General features: G+C 46.7%; 1 protein-coding gene across 1 annotated transcript in view; it reads left to right on the top strand.

Annotated features, from left to right (window-relative positions):
• Positions 1–1,918: 1,918 nt before the first annotated feature.
• ZNRF3 (zinc and ring finger 3) overlaps positions 1,919–21,903 on the top strand; it is a 55,747-nt gene continuing 35,762 nt past the window's right edge. The window contains exon 1 of the mRNA XM_007461155.1: positions 1,919–2,046. Coding sequence (XP_007461217.1) covers positions 1,921–2,046 — 126 coding nt within the window. The 5' untranslated portion in view covers positions 1,919–1,920. The remainder of the gene's footprint in view (positions 2,047–21,903) is intronic.

Here is a 21,903-nt window from a genome sequence, read left to right on the forward strand (position 1 = left end):
CCTCTCCAGTCCAGGGCCACCATTGCCAGAAGGTGCAACCCGCCTGCCTCAAATTACTGTTCTCGGTTCACCGCTTTTCCAAAGAACCTGTGGTGCTATCCTGGTGTCCATATGCCTTCCTGATTTTTGAGCCCGTCTCTCTCTTCTTGGTGTCAACTGTGTCCCCCCGTGCTGCTCATGTTGCCTCTCTTCTCCCCCTAAATCCCTCAGCTCCTCATCCCCGGGCATGGATGGCCGCCCGTCCTCTCCCCTGCCCCGGACCCATCCAGCTCTCCCTTTGAAGCTCATATCAAGGCTCAGCTGCAACTCTGGCCACCTGCACCCAACTCACATTACACTCCCACACCACCCAGTTCAGAGCTGGCAGGCAGCCTTTCTTTACAGAGATTTGTACCTCTTAGTCTTCTCTCCCCAGTCAGGTGACCAGCTCTCAGAAGAAGGGACAATAAAGTTAAGCAAGTGGAGTTGGAAGGTACTGGACTGTGAATTCAAGGGCCAGGCCACCCCGGGGGCAGCCACTTGCTGGCTGTGTTGTCTTGGACAAGCTATTTATCTTGAACTTCTCATCCTAAAATGAGTGGGGGATAAGGAGGGTGTATTAGTTTCCTATTTGCTACTATAACAAGTTACTACTACAAACTTAGTGGCTTAAAGCAACACAAACTTAATCTCCCATAGTTCTGGAGGTCAGAAGTCAAAAATGGGTCAGCAGGGCTACGTTCCATGTGGAGGGTCTAGAGAGAATCCTTGTCTTTTCCAGCTTCTGGAGGCGGGCCGCCTGCATTCCTTGGCTCATGGCTCCCACCTCCATCTTCTGAGCACATCACTCCAACCCCTGCTTCCCTGGTCACATCTCTTCTGTTTCCACGATTCCCTTTTTTCCTTGTAAGGACCTTTGCAATTATATTGGGCTTACCCAGGTAATCCAGGATATCAAACTTAATCATGTCTATAAAGTTTCTGGTGCCTTGTAAGGTAACGTATTCACAGGTTCTGGGGATTAGGACATAGATGTCTCATGGGCCATTATTCTGGCTAACACAGTGGATTCTTCAGTCTCTTGTATCTCTAATATGCCATGACTCTAAAGACATATTTCTTCCAGTTATTTAAAGAGTTTAGCACCGTGCTAGACTCCTTCACGTCTCGGTAAGTTAGGTTTATCCACAAGGACTTCCTCTTCTCAGATGGTTATTAGGGATTCTGGGGTCTGATAAAACTCAATACTAGAACTGTGAGCGCAAGCCATAGTACCATTCTGTGTTCCGGCTTCCACTAAATGCACTTTTACTAGTAAAAATTTGACAGTGCTCTCCTACCTATCTTTGATTTTGTGTTTTGCAAATTTTGAAGAAACCTCAAAGAGTTTCATCTGTTTTCCAGTAACCAGGGGTAGCCTTTAAACAGCCTGTTAATTATCCTGGTGATTCTGCTATATGTCTAGTGGTCTCTCCATAAATTCCTGAATGTGTTTCGAGGTCCTCTTGCATCAGTTGAAGTAGATGTGTTGTTAAGGTCTGGAAGCCAAATAGTTTTGGATGCTAACCTAGCTCGTCTCCTCTGTAGCTGCCACTGAATGTTATGGTATTTCACAGCCATCTAGACAGGGATTTATGTGGAAGTTACACTATCTCTCTTTTCCTACATCCCATTGGGTGGTGTCCACCTTAGGTGACCACTGCTTACAAAGCAGTGAGAAAGCATCTGTGAAGTCTATTTGTAGTGGCTCTATTGTGTTCTCCCCAGGGCTCAGCTCATTGTACTGAAATAGGATCCACTCAATGGGTTGAAAAATGCATCCCGCCCATATGACTTTAAGTTTTGAGGTTCTTTTTGACTGTTGAGTCTGAGACGTGCACAGCGAGAGTCAAGCAGGTCTGCAGCCTGCCTACTGAAGTTTTCTTTCCGTTTGTTTCCTAGATGCACCCACTGGGCCTGTGTAATAACAATGATGAAGAGGACTTGTATGAATATGGCTGGGTAGGAGTGGTGAAGCTGGAACAACCAGAACTGGACCCGAAACCATGCCTCACTGTCCTCGGCAAGGTAAGCACGAGGCCCTCTGAATTGCTCCCGTTTTGATTGGTGTTCTCCACACCTTTATTTCCCCAATTCCTCAAATAGCCGGTTACGGAGAAGAGCCTTGCTGGCACAGCACTCTTTCCTGGCTGAAGTCATGACTTGGAGCAGCCCCCCATGGTACCCAGAAGCTTGGACTCTGATGGCAGCTGCCAGCCTCAGAGTGGGCTCCACCCTGCCTTGGGCAGGTCACTTCCCCTCGAGGAGTCTCAGTTTCTTCTCTGTGAACTGGGTTGATAATAGAGATTCACCATCCCTATCTTACACCCTTGGGGCCAGATATTTCAGAAATCTGAGATTTGGGGCATTTAGAAAGGTATTAAGATGCACATATTTTGTATTAAGGAACTCCCAGGAGACGCGGGGCCGTCCTCAGGAACCAAACACATGCATATTTGTGTAGCAAACTACATGGATATTCACATTAAGTGGGACAAATAAAATCTAATAGCCCCGTGTTAGTTCAGGGCAGCTGTGCCTCCAAATGAGTTCAGGGCCATTAAGTTTCGCTGCCAAGTAAGTTCTGAATAGACTTTGGGGTTGTAGAGCTTTTTCAGTTTCAGAATGGCAGATAGCAGTTATGGTCCTGTATTAGACCTTACCTCATAAGATGGTTAGCAGGTGAGATGAGATACAAACGTCTAGCAGAGAAAGCTCTCCAGAAATGTTCACTGCCATTGGCTATTGATACTCTGTTTAGAAGTACTAAAAAAATAAATAAATAAACTTTCTTAGCCTTGCGGGTCAGCATTACCTCTGGCTGCAGTATAAGATAAAAGACAGAAATACATTTACTTTGGAAAACCATCTGTCAATTATCTTAAAATAAGACAGATAACAACCTGTTTTGTTTTTTTTTTAATTATTTATTTTTGGCTGCATTGTGTCTTCGTTGCCGCGCGCAGGCTTTCTCTAGTTGCAGTGAGCGGGAGCTGTTCTTCATTATGGTGCGTGGGCTTCTCACTGTGGTTGCTTCTTTTGTTGCGGAGCATCAGCTCTAGGCGCGAGCTTCAGTAGTTGCAGCACGCGGGCTCAGTAGTTGTGGCACACGGGCTTAGTTGCTCCGAAACATGTGGGATCTTCCTGGACCAGGGCTTGAACCCGTGTCCCCTGCGTTGGCAGGTGGATTCTTAACCACTGTGGCACCAGGGAAGTCCCAACAACCTGTTTTAAACTGGATCATTTTGTTAAAGGGAAAGGTTTGGAGAAAGTTGTTAGAATTTTGGTTGGAGGAAAGGTAGTATATCCTAAGGGTAGTGTTATTGCTTGGGTATTTTTTATATTCTCAGAAGCTGCTGTTCTAAGTATCATGGGGAGACAGCTGGGGGGAAAACAGTCCTGGTTCTGACCTCTTGAGGAGATTCAGGCCAGAGAAGAGGTGGTTTTGATGTAGGGAGCCTTTCCCACAGTCAAAGCTGTCCCAGCCGGTGTCTCCTGAAAGACTTTTGGCCCAGGAGACCCTCATGGATCTAATCTGTGATGTTTGTGTCCCACTTGTCTTCTGAGTAGCTTCCGATCACTTGTCAAGTTCCCCTGCCCTTTTATAGAAGGAGAAGAAAAAGAAAACAACAAAAAAACCACAGGGACTATTACCTGTTTGGTTTATAATTCCCGAAGTTGAATCAACGTGTTTTAGGCAGCCCAGGCCCCGATACTTCATCGTTTAAATAGTTGGCCAGAGCTGCCTAATGATGCTCAGAGAGCAGTGACCCCCTTGAGAATATGTTAGTGTTTTCCTAGGAGAAATGCCAGCTCCATCCAAAGATTAGGAACAGTGCTTTCCTTGTAGGTAGCACTCTCCCAATAGAATATTTTCTCCTGTACTTAAGCTGCTGCTACGCAGGGCTCAGCAGCTCGGCTTAGTTTTGTTTGCCCCACTCCAGTGGGTCTCCACCTACGCGTCTGTCATGTCTGTAAATGGATTGGAACAGGGCCCCTCAGGGACACCCCATGTTCTCCCATGGCCTAGTGGTGTTGAAGTCCCTCAGAGAACCCAACTGCTCCACCACCATGTAGTGGTTTGACTTGAAGAGTTCTGTATGGTTTGGCCTGCTGGCATGTGAAGCCACAGGGAATAAAAACCCTCGACATATATTGCCTCATTAAGTATTTCTTGAGTTTATTCATTCACCAAGTATTTATTGAATGCAGGGGCCCAGGAGCTAAGCGCATGGTTGTACCTGCTAACAAGCAGCACCCCACTCCATGTTTCTCCATGTTGGGAGAAACATGTTTCTGTTTGGAGAGGCTGTGGTGGTGGCCAGGCCGTATTTGCATGTGGTTAATTACTGAAATTTGGCTTAACACTTGAATAACATCATTAGCCAACGCGCTTGGGCCAGACAAAGCAAGACGGTTTAGCTTTTGCTTAAAACCTGGGTTGGTACAGGAGGTACAAAGAGTCAGGCATCTCTCCCTCTCCTTCCTCTTCCTCTTTCTCCCTCCCTCTCTTCTGCTCTCTCACCTTGTTCTTAAATGTAGTAGTTTTCAGCTTCAATTTTATTAACTTTGCTAACTGTTTTCTTTCTTTCTGAGCCCCCAAGTGCAGTGGAAAGAGGCTAGGGTAGGAAGAGCAAAGTGGTCCTCATGGGTGGCCTGCTCACCTGCAGACACACAGCATGGTTTTCTACCCTTTCTTTGCCCTTAATGGTGAAGGCAAGAAGGAGGTGGGCAGCTAAGAGAAGCACAAAAGGAAGCCGCTACAGCCAGGTCCCCGTGGACCTGGGGGGAGGGACTCCTCTGTGTAGATGTTGAGACTTGTTGAAAACCATAGACCGGGGGGAGGGGGGGGTGTGTGCGGTTGGGGGGTGGATGCTGTCGGGCATTTGGAGGAGCCTGGGGGAGAAGGGGGAGGGCCAGATGCTGACCCCTCTCCCTCCCCCATCACCCACCTGCCCACAGAAAGTGCCATGGGGTGAAATGTTGAAAATAACAGAGGAATGTCCTAAATTAAGAAAACATAAATGCCTCTCCAGGAGTTCAAATAAAGTTTCATTTTAAAGGGGAAAGACATAAACTCATCACCTCGGTTTATTTTGAACTCCAAAAAAGGAACACTAAAAACTCATGAGAGAAAAATGATTTATGATCCCCTCCTTATAATCTTTTTGATTCTGGAGGAGGCAGGGCAGACAATCGGATCAGCTAGGGGGGCAGAGTTGGGGTGGGGGTGAGCTCCCCCAGAACGTAGCAGGCCAGGGCACCAGGCCAGGCCTCGGGCAAATCCCTTCCTCTTTCTGGGCCTTTCTTTTCCACTTCATGTGAAGAGGCTGTTCTGGGCTCCTTGATTGTCTAATATTTTGAACTTCTGTATCATATTAAAAATCTCCCCTTGACATTCTAGTTTTGGAGGATTTCTAGGTGCGGCCTTGAAAGTCTATGTTAACCTGCAACAGTTTACGTCCTCGGAAATTGAAACAGAAAAAAATAGACGTTACTGAGCAGCTTGCTATTGAAAGTAAGGGTCTTAAACCATCCGCAAAGTGCAGGAGTCTGTGTTTATGCCCCAGGCATTTTAACCCTTCAGTTCAAACCGTGTTTATTATTTAAGCATCTTACGGGATTGGTAAGACATATTGGAAGGTCGACTTTAATAGCCGTGGTTCTTACGACTCTTCCACCTCATGGAGAGCCTCGTGGCAGGGCACACACAAGACGTGCTCAGATTTAACACAGCCCGCCTGGCCCAGATTAACCAAACGTGGAAGAAAACCAGCCTCCCTCCCTCACACCCCACGCTGGAGTGGACTCGTAGGGATGGTTTTGAAGGGCAGGATGGACAACAGGCATGAAATTGGCTCTTGCCAGTCCTTAGGAGGAGAGCAGAAAGTTAGCAGAAAGACAAGAAAAACAAGGGATTTAGGTCAAAGAGATGCAGCTCTGGCTGAGTGACCTCGAGAAGGTCACTTCAGTTCTTGGGGCTCATGCTGCCCATGTCACTGTGTTGGGGGTACTGCGAGGGGCCCTGAACACAGAGCCTGGCTCTCGGGGGACACCCGGAAAGAGTGGTTAGGGTACGTCGACCGTTTAGCGATAGCGTATTTGTTATGACACTGTTTATTGGTAGCCTACGGGTTAGGATTAGGGCACCGGATTAGGGAAGGCTTCGGGTAATGTTAGGGTTAGGGAATGGGGACGATTTAGGGTACACTTTAGGGTAAGACTACTGGGACCGTGTCCAGATTCCCATCTTACAATGAGGAGATCTCAACCTAACCTGAGATCCAACAGCTCCCAATTGCTGAGCCGAGATCTGAGATCAGGACTGTCACGCCGCCGCATCAGCACTGGTTTCTTCCTCCTGCCTCCTTTTGCCTTTGCCGGTTTTTCTAGATAAAAATCGGATGCGTTTCAGTAGTCACTGGCTGGGCAAGGACTGTTGGTCGCATTGAATAGAAACCGTGCTTGAGCTGTGTTGAGCCGAAAGGGGAATCTGCTCTGGAAGCTCCTGAGTGTGTCATCAGGGAGCCCGTGATGGGGGCGCTGCTGCTCCTCTGGAACTGCCGACCGCAGGGCTTAGGTCTTCTGGGAATCTGCGTTATTCCCCACCCCCCAACCTCCTTGGTCAGGGACAGCACCCCAATATCCCTTGGCCTGTCTTTAGACTTGGTTTCAAGTGTAAAGGATTCCAGAAAAGGAATTTAGTGGCCCATCTTGGATCAGGTGCTCACCTGTAGTCTGGTCAGCTGTGATCCGGGGCTGGGAGCACACTGCGACTGCCCAGCCGTGTGTGCGGCGTGGGTGGAAGGTGTGCCTTCCAGAAGGAAGCTGGTGGGGGCAGTGCTGGGCTACCGTCCCCAGGCAGCTCCCTCAGTCACCCAATCACATGTGCACTCACAAGCCGCTGGGCGATGGCCTCAGTTTATCCCAGGTTGGTCAGAGAGGCGCCAGTTGGAAGGGCCTGCTCTGGTTCCTGTGTGCTGGCAAGAGTGACCTCCTCTTGCCCTGAACCGAGGGCCAGTCGCTGGCACAGACAGTGGTTGTTGTGAGTGAGGAGAAGCACGTCCCCAGAGCCGGAGGGGTTGGGGCTCTGAGGCGGACGCATAACCTCCAGGAAGAGGGCGGGAAGAACGGGTGCAAGTTCCTCAGGGGACATTGAAAGTTGCTGGGGCAGGAAGAGGGTTTCCGATGAAGGAGTTTCATCTTCATCCCCCAGGAAGCTGGGAGCCACTAAAGGTTGTGGGGATGTTCATTTGGCAGTGTGTCTAGGCTGGTGGGAGAGGGGAGGGTCAGGTTACTCTGCTGGTGGGTGCTTCTGGAGCTGAATGGGCCCAGACGTCAAGTCTCTTGACCGCTTTGGTGAGGCTCCAGCCTGTGACGTTGCCAAGGACACCTCGTGTTCACCTTCAGATTTCCCGGCTCTTCATCTTGCCTCTCCAGTTTCCACCTGCAGCAGCAGCCTGGCCGAACGCACGGCAGGTGGACACTGCCGGGAACCGCTGTGCCTGTGAGGCAGGGGAGCGGCTCGGCAGTCCTGGCTCTTCTGATGAGCAGCGCGAAACCCGGTGGCGGGTGAGGGGGTGGTCAGTGGAGAACTGAACGCTTGCGTTCACTCCACCAACCCACATCCAGTCCTCGGAGTGTCTAGGTAACTTCTTCAAAGAGAACAAAGACCTTAGTGACCAAAGTGACCACAAGGCAGAAAACAGAATCAAAGGAATTTAATATTTTCAGGATGGTTGGGAGGAGAGGGAACACATAATGGTTAAGACTGGGGTTTAGTCATCAAACTAACCTGAATTTAAACCCCAATTCCAACCCTTTAATCCATGTGACCTGGGATGGTCCCTGAACCCCTCTGCCCATTTCTACCTCTGGAGACAGGAACCTCGAGGCACCTCAGGGAGAGAGTGTGTGTCAGGTTCACGCGTGGCTGGAAACACAAATTAGCAGCTCCTGGTGCACATCCTCTCTCCCTCCCTCCCTCCTTCCCTCCCTTATTATCCTTCAGTTTCTTTCAGCACTCACAGTGCTGTTACTTAAGTAGTCAGATCCTTAGAGACAGAAAATAGAGTGGTGGTTGCCAGGGCTGCGGGAAGGGGAGAATGAGGAATTAGAGTTTAACGGGGCCAGAGTTTCAGGAGGAGGTGGAAAAGTTCTGGAGATGGGTGGTGGAGGGGGCAGGGGGCTCGTCGTGCCCTTCTCGTTCAGAGTTTGGTCACAGATGGGTGTTTCCTGCAGTATTGGGTGCGCCGGCCCTTAGGCCGACCCCAGCCTAGCGCTCCTGAGAATGAGATTCCCCACTTTGTCTCAAGAGCGATGGTGGGGCTAAAATCTTAGGGTCTGAATTGAAAGGAAGGTGGTGGCTGACTGGAGCAGGGTCTCAGAGCAGCTGCCCCCATCACAGGCATTGGCCTCTTGAGGCAGGGAAGTGAGTGTAATATTTGCCACATACCTGAGCTCAGGGTACTGTGACTACCCACAGCTCGTTGCTGTGGTATCCTTGGGAGCACCTGTGCTTGGGACACTTAACCTGTGTCACACCTTCCCAGAGCATGTCACCCGAGGCATCTTATTGCAGCGGTTCTCAACTGGGGGCGTACACAGTGTGCGCCCATGCGCGCGCGCACGCACACACACACACACACACACACACACACACTGCCCCAGGGGACATTTGGCAATATCTGGAGACATTTTTGATTTTCAGACAAAAATATCCAGGCGAGGATGGGGGTGGGGCTGCTGCTCATCACCCTACAAGGCATAGGCCAGCCCCCCTACAACAAAGAACATTCTGGCCCCAATGTCAGTAGTGTCACCATTGAGAATTCCTGTCTTTCTGTGACACGTTTTCTCTCCCTAAGAAGACCTTAAATTCCACTTCTTCCTTCATTCTTTGCTTCTCTGCCCTGCTGGCCTCCAGTACAGACACAGGCTCATGGTGTCCCGTGGTGTGTTCGTTGAAGTGCACGAGCAGTGTTAGAGCACGTTTGTGTTTCCACGTGAGGAGTGCAGGGAGCACGGTTTGCAACTATGCTGCGTGGCTTCACGATCTGGGCTCCCTGCGGTCCTCTGCGCTCCTCACTTTAGGCCAGTTAACCTCTCTTGGTCTTTGTTTCTCCATATTGCCCTCTATAAAGATAGTTGTGACAGTTAAAAAAATGATGTGTGTTGAGTTCTCAGAGTGTGTGAATACTCAACAAATATCAATTTCCTCCCTTCTCTAAACATACTCCTGAGGTGAGGTGGGTTTCTGGTTGGAGAGGAAGTTTGGAAGGCTCTTCAGATTTATTTTAAGGAGTACTTGGGTAAATACCTCCCATATTTGGTTAAAAAGGAAAGCAAGAAAGGAACTTAGAGAAATCAGATCAGGAGGAAAAGATTGACATGATATGAATGGAAAAAGGAAAAACTTGGGGACTCCCACTTTTCTTCTAAGGTCATGTGTCTGATTTGAAAGTCACAAACTTTTAATCTGATGCTTTTCTTCTATGCCTAAATCTTCCAGGAACCTCTTGGTTAAAAGGCTATATTAAGCACAAGACTTTTTTTTTTTCTTAAACTAGGTCTGAGACATTTTCAGCTATAAAAGGCTAACTGAAACCATTATTTGAAATCCTCTGAAAGACTTAAGGGAGTTTTGAAGATAGAGCGAGTGAACAGAACAAATAATGTTTCTGCCAACCCAAGGAGCACAGGCTGATGGCCATCTCCCCAGCCTGGGGGAAGCCTGGCTCACAACACTCCTTCTGGCCATTGTCCCCTCTGATTGAGCCAGGCTATCAATAGAGCAGGGGCCACAAATGAGGCTGTCCTAGACGACTAGGACTGGTGTGACGAGCCAGCAGAAAAACCATCAAAAACAGTTGATGACCTTGTTGACTTTTGAGAGGCCATTTTGAATAATAAATGAAGTTAAAACGTAACATATTAAGTCATGATAATATGTATAGTACCAGTCCCAAGTCAGGTGACCTGAATCTCTCATACCTGGAGATAAGCCCCAAAGTCCCATCTGCTCACTGTTCTCAGAGAGAGGGGTCTTGCACGCACCTGGCTGTGTGCGTGAATTAACCCAAATAAGCAGCAGCGGGCTGCGCCTTGAGTGCGTTTCTGGCGACGTCCAGGGGCATTTCAGATTTGGTGGGGGCCTGTCTTGACAGTGACTGCATGTAACTGGTTAACGATCTACGTGGAGAACCTGTGCACGAGGTTTGACCAGCTCACAGTCTAGGGCACTTGAGCTGCACCTGTGCAGGAGGGCGCCTGGGTGCCCAACCTGGGCGGAGAGACCCATTGGGTGAAGACGTGGAGGAACGGGAATACTGGCCAGATCTTTTTTTTTTTTTGCGGTACGTGGGCCTATCACTGTTGTGGCCTCTCCCGTTGCGGAGCACAGGCTCCGGACATGCAGCCTCAGTGGCCATGGCTCACAGGCCCAGCCGCTCCGCGGCATGTGGGATCTTCCCGGACCGGGGCACGAACGCGTGTCCCCTGCATCGGCAGGCAGATTCCCAACCACTGCGCCGCCAGGGAAGCCCTAGAATCTTAACATTTTTATAACCCCTAATCTTAACCCCTAATTTTAAAGGTATACCCAAAATTTATAGCATTAACTTATTTTACTGTTTCTGTAACTAACAAATTTTCTGGTCCCTTTGTCTTTTTTTTTTTTTTAAGTGTGTAATTCTCATATTCCTAGTGCCAGGATCAGTGCCTCGTACATATAGTGGGCACTCGGTAGATATTTGTTGCATGAAACAATTAATTATGGAGAATTTAAAAATAGAAGGAAAAAAACCCAACTTTAATTTTGCTCCTTTAACACATGTACTGTCAATCTTGATTTCTTCCCTTCCAGTCTTCCAGGGAACCCAAGTCTGATTTTTAACGTAATTATTATGAAGGTATGAACATCTGTTCTGCCTTTTCAAACTTAATAACATATGCTAGTCATTTTACCAGTTTGCTATTATCTTCATAACCTATCATTTTATTGGTTGCATAACATGACAATAGAACATACCGTGATGTAGTTGACCATTCCCCCAGGGTTCAGTAATTAGATTGCTTCTGTTTTATTTTTAATCCTTACAAAGAAACCAAACTGAAAGCTTTCTTTATGTAAGATGGGCTTTTGGGGTTTTTTTTCCTCTTTGAATTATTCTCTCGTGGTAATATTCCAGGAGGAGATTATAGATCAAAGGATATGAACATTTTTAAAATGATTCTTGGTGCAAACAGTTACAAATTGCTTTTCAGGAAAGTTCCCTCAGTTTACCTTGCCACTAGTGAAGTAAGAGTGAACCATTTTCCACAGAAACAATGCTAACATTGACTGTTATCGTTAATGTTTCTTTATTAGTTTGAAAGATAAAAATAGTACTTCATTGTTTTCATTCGCATTTCTTTGATTATTAGCAAATATTAAGCGCCAAGCATTTTTCCATCTACTAATTAAATTTCCTCTCTTGTGAATTGTCTGTTCTGGTCCCTTGCTCGTTTATGGGTGGATGTACTTTTTTTTTTTTATAGCAATGTATTAATTCCTTGTCATTTTGGAATATTTTTAAACTGGCCCTTTTATTTACTAATTTTTTTTTTTGTTTTAGCTCTCTTGGCATGCAGAAGTTTAAAATTTTACATAGTCATCACTCCGTCATGATTTCTTCTGTTGCTTTTAAACTTAATTATTTTCTTCCCTCCCTTGCAAGCTTAGAATCATTTTTGCCTTTTCTACATTTTCTGTGATCACTGGTTTTAATATATTACACCTTTAAATCACTCAAAATTTATTTTGATGTGTAATATCAGGGAGTGGCTAAGTAGAGTCTCTCTTTCTCAAAGGTGTCATTGCCTTCATTTTATGTATCTTCCTCCTTTTAAAAAATATATTCTGTTCTACTGAATTCTGTAACAGAATCACATCCTGTGTTATCTACTGTCAAATTCTATATCCCTTTTTGGGCCAATACCACACTGTTTTAATTTTTGTTGTTTTAGAACACAGTCCCAGAGTTAAGTGAAATATGCTTGCGAACACATTTAAAAGAATTAATCCATCAGTAAATCAACAAAGCAAATGCCTGTTTGTGGTATTATTTAGAGCAGGGAATCCTAGTTAATCCTCATCCTCTCCCACTTAGTGAGTATATCATAACCCTGCCCCAACTCTGTCAGCATGGGGAGCTGCTTTCAGAATCTGTTCATTATTGTAATTGCCATATTCAAGTTTCACTCCATTCTAGCACGCACACAAAATTTTTATTAGGAAATGTATACTGTGGTTAAAACCAACTACTAAGCCTATTTCAACTTTCGGTTACCCAAGATTGTTTCACCACCAAAACTTTTCTACCCATTTCTGTTCAAGAAATAGATGATTGGACTCTATACAGAAATAGAACAGAAATGACTGATCAGATTGTTCCCACATGAAGGCTTCTTTTTCTCTAAGTGTCCAGTGGTTTTTAGTATATTCATAGAATTGTGCAACTACCACCACAATCAATTTTAGTATTTTCATGTTCTTTAAATATTATAGATACAAGTCCCTTATCAGATGTCTGAACATTTCCATCAACCCAAAAAGAAACCCCTTACCACTGAGCCGTCATCTCCCTTCCATCCTGGACATTCCGTATAAATGGAGTCATGCAGAATGTGGTCTTTTGTATCTGTTTCTTTTTGTTTACCATTATGTCTTCAGGGTTCATCCGTGTTGCAGCAAGCAGCAGTACCTCATTTCTTCTTATTGCCAAATAATAGTTCATTGTGTGTTTATTGCTTGTTTATCAGTTGATGGACATTTTGGTTACTAAGAATAATCAGTGAACATTTGTGTACATGATTTCTTTTTTAAGATTTATTTATTATTTATTTATTTAATTTATTTTTGGCTGCATCAGGTCTTAGTTGCAGCATGTGGGACATTTGTGGCAGCATGCGGGACATTCGTTGAGGTGCGCGGGCTCTTCATTGTGGCGCACGGGCTTCTCTCTAGTTGTGGCATGTGGATTTTCTCTTCTCTAGTTGTGGCGCGCAGGCTCTGGGGCACATGGGCTCTGTAGTTGTGGTGCGCGGGCTCTCTAGTTGAGGCACACGAGCTCAGTAGTTGTGGTGTGCGGGCTTAGTTGCCCCGCGGCATGTGGCATCTTAGTTCCCTGACCAGGGTTCGAACCCGTGTCCCCTGCATTGTAAGGCAGATTCTTTACCACCGGACCACCAGGGAAGTCCCTGTGTACATGATTTTGTGTAGGTATAGGTTTTCACTTCTCTTGGATAAATAACTAAGAGTGGATTTGCTGGGTCATATGGTAACTGTTTAACCTCTGAGGAACTGCCAGACTGTTTTCCAAAGTGGCCACACATTCTGCATTACTGCCAGCAGGGTATGATTTCTCCACATCCTAGCCAGCACTTGTTATTGTCTGTCTTTTTGATTACAGCCATCCTAGTGGGTATGAAGTGGTATCTCATTGTGGTTTTGATTTGCATTTCCCTGATGACTAATGATGTTGAACATCTTTTCCATGAGCTTATTGAAGGGTTGTATATCTTCTTTGCTGAAATATCTCTTCAGATCCTTTGCCCATTTTTTAATTGATAATTTATCTCTTTATTATTGAGTTGTAAGTGTTCTTTATGTATCCTAGATACATGTCCCTTATGAGACACATGATTTGCAAATATTTTCTCCTATTCTCTGGGGTTTCTTTCACTTTGTTGATAGTGTCCTTTGAAGCATAAAAGTTTAAGTTTCAGCAAAGTTCAGTTGATCTGTTTTCTTTTGGTGTCATGCCTAAGAAACCATTGGAAAACTCATTCTTTTTAATTTTATTGAAGTATAGTTGATTTACAGTGTTGTGTTAATTTCTGTTGTACAGCAAAGTGATCGAGTTATACATATATATATATTCTTTTTCATATTCTTTTCCATTGTGGTTTATCACAGGATGGAAAGCTCATTCTTTCACTGAGACCCACTAGTCATGTTTAGTGTGGTATTTTACATGGTCGTATAGTTAAGGCCCTTCTTGGGTTTGTAATAAAGAATTTATTCTCTTTCCTTCCAGAAGCTTAAAGCTAACAGAGGGCCAGGAAGCACTGGTCTCTCTTCATCGCCAGTCCTTGTCTTGAGCTGCTCTCTAGATCCCTTGATTTCACCGGGGTCATCTGAGCCACTACAGTCTCCACGTATCCTATGGCAGGTGGCTGGTCCAGCACGGGGCATGCAGTGGTGAGGACTCCTTCAGTTCCAGCTCAGTAGCTGAATGGCTGGGTTAAATATATGGAAAGGCAGCAGAGCTACTGCCCAACCTTCTCCTTTTTTTAGCTAATGATGGTTTTGGAAGAGACTGGCCTGCCACTTCCTAGAATCCCAGCAAATGCCCATGAATATGGGTACTCCTGCTGACCAGACTTAGGGACCCGATTTCTTTAGGGTTTAAGCTTATATTCTGTCAGGTTTAAGTAGGGAAGACAAGACAGTCTATCAAAATAAAGGGAAAAGAAGAGCCAAATTTGAAATGCTGCAGAAAGGGCGTAGGCGAGTGACAGCTGTCAGTAAGGCTCCCACCTCCGCTGTGCTATTAGTGCCTTTGAAAAGACAATAGCTCAAAGCTCCCATTTTAGAACACTGAAGATCTTGAAATGTTTCTAAAAGAATTTTTCTCTCAAAGGTTTACTGATGAGCACCAGACTGTGAAAATAATTCCCCCTAACTGATGGCCACACCCCTGTTCTCAGAAGAGGGTGTAGGTACAGTCTTCGGGGTTGAGGGTCATCGACCAGGATGCTGTGCTCCTAAGAGGAGCACCAACAGGCAGTGCAGGGACCTTCCATTGAGTTCTAGCCGTAACCCACAGCCTGTCTGGAAGGCCTGACTTCACTCAGCCTTGGCAATCAGAAAGCGCCCGGCAGAAATGGGAGCTGATAGACGGGCACACATGGCAGAGGAGCTGGTGGTGCAGTGACTTCATGCCTGCTAGACCTGAGACTTTTCCCAAGTTCTTTCTCATGGGGCCAGAAGCACCGAGAAAAGGGGAAAACGTTTTTGTAGTTATTTCTGTGTCATTTATAGCATCCGAAATGCATCTAAGACCCTGCAAATACTGTTTGTTGTTCAAGCACCCCATTTTTCCTGTTATATAGTCTTGAGTTCCTCTGCTCATATTACAGTGCAGTTAGCTTTTATATCATGATTATGTTAAGATGGATAGATCGATCCATCCATTGATCGATAGATAGGAGACTGGATGCAATTGGCTACCACACAGAATGTTTACTTGACATGGAAATGGACTCTTCCCTAAAGGTCAAAGTAGAATCAGTTTGTTTTGCAGAAGGATTACTTGTAGACTTGCTTTCAGCTATATCCACACTGCCCTGCAAACGAACCCCCACCACCACCAAAAAAAAAAAGACAAATGCAGTATACACCCGTCTCTTAAGCATTGTATTATGTTAAGAAGGTGGTATTCTATAAAGCTGCATCTCTTACCAGGCCCTCACCCTCTTTATCCCTCTGTGCTATTGTCGTCTCTTCTTAGGTTGGGCTCTCTTCTATGAATGAGAGAAAGTAAGAAAATTGCCCGTTTTAGGCAATGCAGGTGTGTTTCAGAGGTATAGAGTTAAGAAGTCAAGTAAATATTTTGGCAGCCCAACAAAGGTAAGCAAGGGAGAACGCACCTCATGGGCTTTTCAAATTACAGGCCTGTCCAAACACTGCCTTCCTCAAGAGCTGCTGGTCAGGGCCAAAGCCTACCCTGCTCGGCGGTGGCGACAAGGCCTGGCCGAGAAGTGGGCTCGCTTCTCTCACTGTCCCTGGCCCTGTGCCCAGTAGGACGCTGTTGGACTTTGATCCATCCGACCCGAGAGGAAAGATACTTATCAGTAAGGGAGAGATCTTTCCTCCTTAACAGATTCTAATCACATAGCTTCCTCTTCCTTGCTGGAAAAATCCCCAGTAGCTTTTTCTCCCCTTTTAAATTGGAACGCTGAAGAGACGGGGCATAGCATCTCAGATAACTTTTTCAGTGTAACTTCATCCATCTCGAGGGTTAGGAGGTGGACAGCTATGAAAGAGGACCCGGAAGTAGCATGTCTCAGGGGGGCTGGGCATCCACGTGCACCCCAAGTGCATCAGTGTAGGTGACTTCTGGGTCTCCTGATTTAAGAGCAGAGACATCCCAGAAGGAGTTTGCTGTGACCTGCTAGTGGCATGTCTCCTCCATTCAAGCTGTGCTTTGTGTCTCTTCTAACAGAACGGCAGACCTGAAAACTCCCTCTCTTCCTTGCCCTCCCCCAGTGGCTTCCACTGGATCGCCTTGGCAGGGCCTCATCCGAGGAGGGCGGGAGGGCTGGCGGGAGGAGGGTGGTGGCTGCACCAGCGGCCCCTTTGATCACCTCCCTCCCGGTTCCAGGCCCCGCCGCCAGCAGGCCAGCCAAAGGCCCGGCTCTACTGATCTGATGAGGTGCTGAATAGGACCCGAGGGGCAGTGACGGGAGCGAGAAGAAAGCCTCGAGAATGAAAAGGAAACCCTGTGAACCTGCTTGGCTTCACTGGCCAGATTTTCCTACCAGGGAGCCGCTCAGTTCCTGCCAGCTCAGCCGCCTGCCCCTCACCCCAGCCCCTCCTGTCTCTGCTTTTCAGACCCAGTGTGTGTTTTGTGTTTGAATCATGGCTGCTCTCCCTGGATCTCAGGCTGGGAACCCACTGCGCCTGTTTCCATGGTCACTGGGAAGCGCTCAGCGCCATGTGCTTCAAAGGGAACCTTTCCCCTCCGGGCGCTTGAGCTGCCCGCCCCAGGCGGCCACACAATAAGCAGCTCCTCCGAGCCAGGCCTCTGACCCTCGCTTGCCAGGAGGAAAACCTTGCCTCTGCCGAGTGAGGCTGTGCAGCCTCGCAGAAATACCCTCAGCAGAGCGTGTGGATGTGCACAGGGCAGGCGAGTGCATGTGTACGCCCGTCTCGCGTGCCCCTGCTAGATTTGGATGGGATGTAGAGATTACAGGTGGTGAGCCTTTAGGAGCCTTTCTGAAGTTGAAGGAAAGAACAAAGCCTAAGCCCCTTATAACTGGAAGAGAGGTGGCCTCGTTGCGGGTAGGAGAGGGGAAGGAAGAAGAGGCTTGGACTGAGGAAGGTCATGGGACTGGCAGGCCATGTGGGACTTTCTCCGTTAGCCTTTGGGGTCAGCAGAGAATGGAGTCAAGGCAGGTGACCCTGGCTTCCTGTCCCCAGAGCCAGGGTGAGGAGGGTATCTGCTCACTCCTCCAGGACCACGGATGCCAGAGCAGTCACCCTACCCCTCACCTCCAGGTTTGACTTTCATCTTTGCTTGTTTGTTGAATAATGCAGAGGAGTGGAGCCTCTCACATTGTTTGGAGAGACAGAATCAGTGTTAACCATCTGGGAGGGCTGCTGTACAGTGATGCTGGAAGTAAAAGGTGAATGTCCTCTGAGAGCTCACCTTTCAGATGTCAAGCCTGCCCCCCTCGCTTGGGGCCCAAGATGTTAATTTCAGCCTTGAGCTTCCTGAACTAGAGCATGTGTGGGAAATTGGATGTTTCTCCAGCTGTTAATTTGCTACCTATCTTTACCTTTTGTAATATTTTGATCGTACCTCCTCTTTTTCTCTTGCTCATTTGCCCCTTCTATAAAAACTGTATCTCTTTCCTTTTTACAAAACTATCTGAAATGGTACTCCTCTCGTTTGCACACTCAGATGATGAGGAAGGACATGCAAGGATGGCACAAGTTCTGTGTATTAAAAAATGTCATCACCATGTCCTGTTTGGTGGGCAGAGTACATGCTCCAAATTGTATTCTTACTAGTGGGAGTTGGAGACCTTGAGCTGTTCAGAATCTGGCTGTGGCCATGGGGTCCAGGGCTAGCTGTTCACCCAAGTGCATGCTCCTGGAGGTGATGGCTTCCCTCATTCCAGGTTCTGAGCCAACTCTCTCGAGATTCTTTATCTACCTCGACATGCAGAAATTCATGGTGGTGTGATTTACTTTGGCCCTTTTAGGTGTCAGGCACGTGTCTTGAAGAAACTAGGAAAGAGAGGTTAGGGTTCTTGATTCACTTGAACCTTTTGGGTTTTCTGTCTTTCCTTTCTCCCCAGTGTCAGGCCTAACTTGGGCGTGGTACTTCAAGGCTGAATGAATGAGCACCGTTTTTCTTTCTGTGTGTTCTCAGGACAGAACTAAATGGGATGGGCGTGGGATGGCAGGTGGAGAGTGCATTGGTGATGGCTCTTGACTTGAATTTAGCAGTTCTTCAGAAGAAGGTTATTGGTTTTTCACCAGTTATGCTAACGACTATCCTTGTTGGCAGCTTTAATAGAAGGATTAGGAGAATTGGATGTCTCTCACCACTCGAAATTGATTCTCCAATTCAGTTCTATTGTTTGTCCAAGTTCTGTGGCTGTGATAGTATAGGGAGCCAATTAATCTTTTTTGTTACCAAGAAGGTTTATTCAGTTATTGGGCCAGAGTTTGTCATTTAAGATGCGGATGTGTACAGGATGTTAAATTTACCTGATGGCTCGGAACTACAGCTTCCCACATACTCCTTTGCCCTGGTTGATCTACAGAGGTAGCTTCGGGGTGTCCACAGGGCTCCAACCACCCTCTGGGCACTGCAAGGCCGTCATGGGGAGAAAATTAGGACAGACTCCTTCAGGTCTTTGCTTATACATTGCTTTCTCTTAAAAGTCTTTCTGGGTCTGTGGTGTGTTAGCAAGGGAAGGCTTCACAGAAGAGGTGAAACCGAACCTTCAAGAATGGGTGGGTTTGGGGTAAGAAAGGGATGGAGGAGGAAACGCCAGGAGTGGGGCCAGCAGGAGTAGCCTGCTGGTGTGTAGTTGGTGTGTCCCAGGGTGGGTCAGAAAGAGCAACTTGTCCCGGCCGTGTGGTTTTAGTAGACAGGAGATCCCCTTGGTAGGGAAGGCATTTCCAGGGAGTGTGTCAAGAGGTGTGCAAAAGAGGAACACACGGTGGAGGGGAGGGGCACGTGGTCCCAGCAGAGGGAACCAGGATGTGATTAGGCCTAGAAATAGATTCCCAGTTTGGACATTTCTATGATGTTGCTGTAAATTGCTATTCTGTGGCAATTTAAGTAAAAGAGAGGAATAAAACAACATATCAGAGGCCTTAAAATGTAAAATCCCAGAGAAGTTTTGCATGATTGAACTAAAGTGGTACTTGGTAGAACCTGCCCGGCCAACGTAAAACACAAACAGGGCTCTAATTTCCCTTCCCTGTGGCGCTAATTCTTTTTACCCTGAATCTTCTCTCTCTCTCTCTCTCTCTCTCTAAATTGTGGTTCAATATATACATAATGTAAAGTGACCATTTTAGGCATTTTCAAGTGTGCAATTCTGTGGCATTAAGTGCATTCACATTTTGTGCCACTGTCACCACCATCCATCTCCAGAACTTTCTCATTTTCTACAGTTGAAACTCGGTACCCGTTAAATGCTAACTCCGCATTCATCCCTCTCCCCAGCCCCTGGCAGCCACCATTCTACTTTTTGTCTCTATGGATTTGACTACTCCAGGTGCCTCGTGTAAGTGGAATCATATAATATTTGTCCTTTTATATGCTTTACTTAGCATAATATCTTTAAGGTTCATCCATGCTGTAGCACGTATCAGAATTTCCTTCCTTTTTATGGTTGAGTAGTATCCCACTGTATGTATACACCATGTTTGTTTATGCATTCATCCCTCGATGGACATTTGGGTTGTTTCCATCTTTTGGGTATTGTGAATAATGTTACTATGAACACAGATATACAAATGTCTTCTTTAAGACCCTACTTTTGGTTCTTTTGGGTATATACCCAGAAGTGGAATTGCTGGGTCATACGGTAATTCCATTTTCTACAAGAGTCGCACCATTTTGCATTCCCACCAGTAATGTACAAGGGTTCAATTTCTCCACATCCCATCAACACTTCTTGTTTTCTGTTTTGTTTTGTAGAATAGTCATCTTAAGAGGTGTGAGGTGGTTTTTCACTGTGATTTTGACTTGCATTTTCCTAATGATTAGTGATGCTGAGCATCTTTTCATGTGCTTATTGGCTATTTGTGTATCTGCTTTGGAGAAGGACTATTCACGTCCTTTGCCCATTTTTTAATTGAGTTGAAATCCAGATTCTCCAGGTTTTTTTTTTTCCTTTTGTGGCCTGCGCTTTTGTTGTCTCTTCTCTCTCTTTTGCACTCGCTCCTTAATTCATCATCAGCTAACATTTTCTTACACATAGAAAGTTATACAAGCATATCTTACTACTCGGTCTTGGTTTAGAATTTACTGTTGTCCTGAGAATTCCAGAAAGGAAGAGAAATTTTACTTCCTGGGCCAGTCTCTCAGGGACTCGACATGTTGGAAGATGTGCTGTTATGGATACAAAGAATGATACGGAACTGCACAGAAGGTTCCAAGGCTGTTCCTAGGCTGGCCACAGGGGTCCAGCAAGCTGGCTGCACTAATCTGTGGTTGACCCCTTGCAAATGGGGAGCTCCTGTCCGCCTCCGTGGCCAGCTGCCACCAGCCCCATGGTGTGAATGGCGAGGAAGTGGGGGCTGGCGGCTGGCCGGGCTCCAGGATGCAGCCTTTGCTGGCGGAGAACCAAGGCGGGGGGTGGGGGGGAAACACTCTTGTGTATGAGAGAAGTAGTGCCAGTTCCAAAACCTATAATTCCCAAGTTTACAAAAGAAAAAAAAGATTTTTCAACCAAACTGTGCTTTTATCTTTGGATTCTGAATGGGAGATTGTTCACACAGCTAAGCTGGCTGCAGAAGCCAGGCCGGTTAAAACAATATGCAGGCAGCTCTCCTCCAAGTAACCAGAAACTGTTGGCTCAAAGGACCCTGAACCGAGGAACCAACCTGCTGGGAGACGTTTTCCAAGTAACTCCAAGCAACGGCCTGAATGTAAATTCTCCTGTTGGGGAATGGCACTTTGGCAAATGAAGACCCTAATTAGAGAGGGAAGGGTTTCTATTTTGTTTTTCTTTAATCCTTACCCTGGGGCCTTTGCAGGGCCGCCATGTCTCTGCTTGTGTGCAAAGAAATTTCCAGCTTCTCTTTGTAACAAGATCCTCTTTTGGGAAAGAAGCAACAAGCTGACAATGTGGGCCCACCGCAGCCGGGGGACCCCACCACCAGCCTAACCCAAAACAAAGAGCTCAGTCTGGGCCAAGAGCTGGGTCACCTGGATTGGCCAGTCGTTTGAAGCTGTTGGCCAAGTTGGATCCCGGGCTGCGCCCCCGCCCCATGAGATGCTCAAATCCACGCTTAGACTGCAAGTGAAGTTTCTTAGGTCCCGAAGGAGAACAGTGAGAACAAAATGCAAAGCAGTGAGGGGGAACTGCTGCTCTGAGGTGCCAAGGCCAAGGTCGAATTGGCACTGGGTGGTGGGACCCTCTTATGTCTTCAGCCTTGCACATGAGTCTGTGCTTCTTGATCTTGGCCATGAAGTGGAGGGGCTATGCTCCTTTCAGACTGATCACCTCTTAGTTCTTGATTATCCGGACGTATCGCGTGTGTAGAGAATCCACATACACCCGTTTTGTTTTGTTGTGGGTACATCATTGACTTGCCCAGGAACCCTCAGGGGCTAGAACAGATGATCTCTCTCATTTTTACTCTTTTGTCCTAAAAAGGCAAATGAGCAGTGTTCTCTGGGCCCAAAGTATAAGGCTGTTGGTAAATGATAGAATCAATTTGAGACAATTCTAGATAATTACCATGAGCACGAGCGACGTGCCTTTTCCCAGCTGCTTTGAGGCACCCTTCGTCCTTCACGTTGATAAGTGTGGGAAGGGCGTGTGAGAACTTTGTGTGCCTGAGCATTTTATACACAATTGAGGGCT

This window comes from Lipotes vexillifer, unplaced genomic scaffold, assembly GCF_000442215.2.
Source record: "Lipotes vexillifer unplaced genomic scaffold, Lipotes_vexillifer_v1.1 scaffold691, whole genome shotgun sequence".
Lineage (NCBI taxonomy): Eukaryota > Metazoa > Chordata > Mammalia > Artiodactyla > Lipotidae > Lipotes > Lipotes vexillifer.